The following is a 5,414-nucleotide window of genomic DNA, read 5'->3' as shown; positions in this document are numbered from 1 at the left end:
GGGTTACTGGGTTTCTGTTAGTGGCTGATGGGCCACACTGAAAGTGTTCTCCATGATCCAAACTGTGGCTGTTTTGCACACCTGTCTACACCAGCAGCCATGCAGTCACATGACTATAACTCACAATACCATTGTTATGCTAGACCCATTTACAGTCTGTTGTTCTTAGATTTAAACAAAAATAAAAACTGAATCACATCAGGAAAAAATCTGCCTTTTTATACTTACCTGTGTATGTACTTCTACCAGACACTAGGTGTCCCAATTTTTAAAAGAAAATGTCACTGAAGGGATATTAGTCACTGTATGAAAACAAAGACTGCATTACATGTAAACAATACCTTAAAAACATAAGTCATAGACCAAAAAAACATTTGTAAAACATAATATTTTACTTCAATGATTTGGTTGTAAGAACCAGTTCTTAGGGCAAAAATGTTACTTTAAGATTAAATGTATACTTAGTCTTACGAGTCTCGAGTTTTGCTGTAACATGATAATAGAATCAGAATTTGGCACAAAGACATGAAAGCATGAATATATCCATTGAGCCTGTGGTGGTGTGAAAATGTGCAGGATATTTACTGACACACTTAGGCCTGTTAGTACTAGCTGAGCATCCTTTAAGTGCCACAGCCTATCCTTAGTATTGTTGCTGACCAGGACCACAGTGTACCTATAGTCTGATGGCTGCCTCCAGCAGGTTCACTGTACTCAAAGGAGGTCCTGTTAAAGTGGCTGACGAGTGGATACTGTGTGACAGAAGTTTTGGAAAAGCTAGTAATTTCCTAAATATTTACAGTACAACTATATTTAGGGTCATATTTGATGCAAGAAGTAAATTTCCTAGTGGGCCTTCCTGTGCGGGCTTCCCTACCCAGTCCAGAGTGCTTTTGTGGTCAATTCTAATAGAAAAATGCTTTATGTCTGCCCAATTCAAATTACACTTGTTTATTCTCCGTTTATTCCAGAGGCGGCTCCAAACAACTACTAACTGTCTCCTTTGCACAGCCTGAGCACAGGGACCGACGCACGAGCACCACAGATGAGTGATTAAAATAAATTTTATTTTTGATATGGCATATTTGGTTAAACTCACTTAAGGTAGGCTTTTCTCAGTCTTTACAGGTACTCTGTATTGAGACTAAATGCAGTTTTTATAAATCATTTGGCATAACATTCTCTTTCCTTTTAGGTTCATATTTACAATCCAAAAGGCCACTTAATGCACTTTACAGGACTGCTATTGATGGACATTTACACACAATAATAAACACACAATAAACAACAAATACAGTTTGTTTTCTTACTCTTCTCAAAAATAGCATAAAATGATGTCCTAGTGGTGACATACCAAAGAACCAGTTTCAAGGGGTTAAAACGTTCACTCCTGACTTGAGAGCATTTGAAAGCGCTCAAGTTAAAAAGTGCACAGAGGGGGAAATATATATATTTTTAAAGTCCTTTTTGGCATGCCCCCACAATAAGGAAATTTTTTTTTTTCAACGACAAATGACAGAAAGTGCTTTGTTGTCAACGTGGTATTGGCTTCACAATCCCTCAAATCACTACTGAGTATTATTTTAACTTGTACGAACTCGCTTTAATTTCTAAGAGCTTCACTTTGTCTTGATATGCGATGAAGACCTTCAGGCTTGCCACATCTTGCCTGCTCCGTCACTGTGCAGGATCTAATATCTTGGCTGGCGATGTCAATTTCTTCTTTTGAAAGCCTGGACAGAGAAATGACTGTGTTTTATTTCAAAAGACTTACAACAAAGCTGGATAGAGAACAAAACTCAAAGTGCAAACCTGAATCTGTAAGAGTCAACTGATTTAATTCTTCCTCCAGCTGCTCGGTGCTAATATTCAAGGGGCGTTGAGGTATGTCGGGCAGAGAACTGAGGATGGACTCAGCAGAGGGCTGCAGATTGGTTGCTGGGACTGTGGGTAAACCGGAGACGGAATCTGGCTTTGAATCATTCAACAAAGATTTCAGTTCTTCCTCCAGCTCATCCATGTCTTCATCTACAGAACAAAAACACAAAAAGACATGATTAACTTAGAGCTCTATTAAAATCAGATATAAAGCATCTTGTAGATACAGCTCAAACAGAATGACTTACCTGCAGCAGTCACACCGCTGGATATAGTCTGGTTCACCTCATCTTGAGTGTCACATAACTGTTTACAGAGAGGATACATGAAGATCGTTAAATGCTGGAGTTAACTAAAGTGGATCTATTATGCCTTCTCCTTATGTTTTTGTCATTCATATATTGTTAGAGTGATGCATTCTCATATTAATTATGACTAAAGTTTCAAGTTATGAGGTCAGTCCACATGTACATTTTAAGAAAAAGTATAAAATAACCACTTAAGACTTTAGTCCAACAATAATTAAAGTAACTTAACCATGCTGTCATATAATAACACTGAAAAGTATTTTCTACCTGGGTTGTTGTATTTTGTATTCTGTTTTTGCACCATGTGATCACATCAGTAATTTTTCAGAGTTGCACATTCCTAGTTGCTATCATCTCCTCCGCCATGGCCTGTTTGTACTCAGTGATGTTTTTTGTACAGTGAAAACACATTTACTTGTTGTTTTCATATTTAGCAGGAATTGTGCTTTGTTGGAGTTTTTTTTTGAAGCAGTTCCTTTTTTAGGTGCTTTGTTATGCTGCTTTAGAGATGGTGGTGACTGTCAAAGTGGAGCCAATGAGAAATGATAATGTTATCAGAGTTGCTAAATTCTTATCAATTCCCATCCCTAAGTATATCTAATATCAGCACTGATACCACTACTTTTAACCTATAAAAGGCAGCTTATGTAGGGGAGAGCTGTGTGTCATCATCAGTTTGCAAATTCTGAACACATCATAATGAGTCCTACTTAAAAATAATAAAACATGCAATTAAGTTGAACATAAAAAGAAGTTGTGTACCTCCTGGATTTGATCCACAAGGCTCTCAGCGCGCTCCACAGTCACGTCTTTGAGAGAGAGCCTCAGGGCAGCCACTCCAGCCTGATATGCTTGCATAACCTAAAGACATGAGACAACAACCAGCTTGGTTATAAACAGCTGTACAATAAGGCTGTGGCAGCTCCTGTTAGTGTTGCCCTTACCATCTTATCACTCTGTGACTGGGCTATTCGATCCAGGATTTCCCTGATGGACTCCAGCTTGGCAAATAAGTTGTCTGCTCTCTTTTCTACCCTCTTGCGACCTCTCAAACACCTCAGTGCCTTTTTGGATTGACAGCAAACATAAATAGGTGCTGTGACTGCCATCGCATATTTGGTTGCAAGTGCTTAAATGACTTTTTTTTTGGTTTTTTAAACAGTCAACATTAGTAATAACCTGTGATTTCTTCCCTTCCCGCAGCAGAATCCTTGCTTCCTCTTTGCACCTGCAATTAGATCACGTAAAGCAATTTCAGCAACAATCTGTCTTTCTGAATCACTGTTCCTAAAAAATAAAATAAAATTTAAAGAAATCTGATGACACGAGTAGCACACAAACCAAATCAATCGTTTATTATAAAATGTGAGTTACTTGTCAGCCTCGAGGCCCAATTTCTCAACTCGCTCTCCAAGCAGTTTCTCACTGCGCTGCAGCTGATAGATGCCTATGTCCACGTCACTAACCGCAGACACGCGGTCCTGTCCAGGTAGACAAAACTTAACAATCTGTAAGAGAAAACACACAAGGACAGAGAGATTCCTTACATAAAGATGTCGCTGAAAATGTTAAATGTGCAGATTGTTAATGGTGGGCAGACTTACCTTCTCGCCTTCGTGCAACGAAACCATGACTTGCTTGTCCCTCTGCAGCTGCAGGAGCGCCATGCATAGGGTGCCCTCATCAGCACAGATGTTAGAGGAGAGGGTGCAGAGATCTTGAAATGACACAATGGAGCAGCTTGAAAATTCACTGCTGCGATAGACCCTGAGTAATTCTGCTGCTTTCTCCTGGGGAACAAAAAGAGAATTTTGTATTTTAATGGCTGCAAAATACTGGAGAAATGGAAAGAGAAATCCCTCATCCTAGCTGCAATTCAAAATATGCAAGATGCATTTAATTTGGCTCACTAATATGCAGCATCAGGGCTTGACATCTACTGCAATATGAAACTTAAAGTGCATTATGGGAGATCAAGATAAGAAATGCGCACAGTAATAACTTAGAGAAGTTATTGACAGTATAACTAAAAATGTAAAGATCTCAGTGGCTTGAATGTATGGATGTCAGCTGCTATGAATATGTGAACTTTAATGAGAACAACAAACCTTTACTAGTTCAATGATGACAAAAGACTCCTCCAAATGCACCCGGCTGCTACCCAAAAGAGCCGAGAAGGTCCACTTTAGAGGCTTCACTAGCAGCAGACCCACACCCCAGGACAACCAGCCACAGTCCACATTAGCAGCAAACTCCGACTCCCTCTGGATCTTCCCGCATCTGTCCGCCGAAAAAGAAAAATACAGACAATCTAAGTAGACTGACCCAGATTGGCAGGCTTAGTGGGGTGGGGGGGGGGCAGAGATTCACTTACGTGGCCATGGACTGGATGACAGTAGCCAAGCCAAGCGGTGACTTTTCTTTTCTCTTGAAGATTTTGTTCAGTTCCTGCAGATTGACACAGACGGTGCGGCGGTCCTTGCAGCTCTTCACGATCAGAGCCGTCCAGAAGTCCATCTTACTGTCCCAGTCCGTAGTGTTGACGTCTCGGTTCTCCTTGAAGTCGGAGAACATAAAATTCATCCGCTCATCGTCGTCCCATTCGAGGGGGAGCGTAATTTCAGCGGAGTTCGACATTTGTAACACACAAAGCTAAAGTTTCAGTAAACCTGTTTATCGGCTAGCTTGCTGTTTTTGCCAATCGGACAGCTGAAGCAGCTAGCTTAAAACCGAAGCAGCGTTTGGTTAGCTAGCAACATCCACCAGGAGCCCTTTAAAAAGAGCCAGAATATCACCGCTTAACGTTTAATAACATGTAAGTCCAGATGTCACCTGCTGGGTTAATCCTACCATTCACATGCCACCTGCCACAGCAAACTGAGCTGCTTAACCATTAATAAAATATCTCGCTAACGCGAGCTATCGTTTCACATTCCAACAACAACAATGTGTGGTAACATGAGTTCACAATTCTCAGCCGTACGGAGAGGCGGCAACAGTCGTTCCACTGCGTAAAAACGTCGGGGTGACCCACAGGGACACCCCGAACAACAAAGCAAGCGCCCCTTCAACTTGCTCATGAATGCTACGGTTGCGCCGCTTATGAGCATACGAGAGGTACGCAACGTCTCTTAATGGAGTCTATGGACATTACCCATCATGGACCAGATTTCACAGTGTAAATGAAGGTGTGTCCCAACGCATAACCACATAAAATACAAGACACAA

The 5,414-nt window shown here is 40.9% G+C and overlaps 1 protein-coding gene across 1 annotated transcript; it reads right to left on the bottom strand.

Annotated features, from left to right (window-relative positions):
• Positions 1–1,046: 1,046 nt before the first annotated feature.
• Positions 1,047–5,180, bottom strand: chmp7 (charged multivesicular body protein 7). Its single transcript, XM_004544118.5, has 10 exons — positions 4,561–5,180; positions 4,295–4,466; positions 3,791–3,976; positions 3,561–3,694; positions 3,366–3,414; positions 3,131–3,250; positions 2,949–3,047; positions 2,127–2,184; positions 1,813–2,028; positions 1,047–1,733 (listed from the first exon to the last, which is right to left on the bottom strand). The coding sequence occupies exons 1-10, from the start codon at positions 4,821–4,823 to the stop codon at positions 1,678–1,680; spliced, it is 1,353 nt and encodes a 450-aa protein (XP_004544175.1). The 5' UTR covers positions 4,824–5,180; the 3' UTR covers positions 1,047–1,677.
• Positions 5,181–5,414: the final 234 nt, after the last annotated feature.

Source organism: Maylandia zebra, linkage group LG12 (assembly GCF_041146795.1).
Source record: "Maylandia zebra isolate NMK-2024a linkage group LG12, Mzebra_GT3a, whole genome shotgun sequence".
Classification (NCBI taxonomy): Eukaryota; Metazoa; Chordata; class Actinopteri; order Cichliformes; family Cichlidae; genus Maylandia; species Maylandia zebra.
Note: the sequence above shows the minus strand (reverse complement) of the source record. Positions and strands in the feature narration are given on the sequence as shown.

Bases quoted from the DNA above. Each gene is read 5' to 3' on its own strand.
- chmp7 (XM_004544118.5), bottom strand. From the start codon at position 4,823: ATGTCGAACTCCGCTGAAATTACGCTCCCCCTCGAATGGGACGACGAT. The intron at 3,415-3,560 runs GTAACTCACATT...ATCTAATTGCAG, and splicing joins TTGGGCCTCGAGGCTGACAA to GTGCAAAGAGGAAGCAAGGA. The intron at 1,734-1,812 runs GTTTGCACTTTG...TTCTCTGTCCAG, and splicing joins GTTGACTCTTACAGATTCAG to GCTTTCAAAAGAAGAAATTG.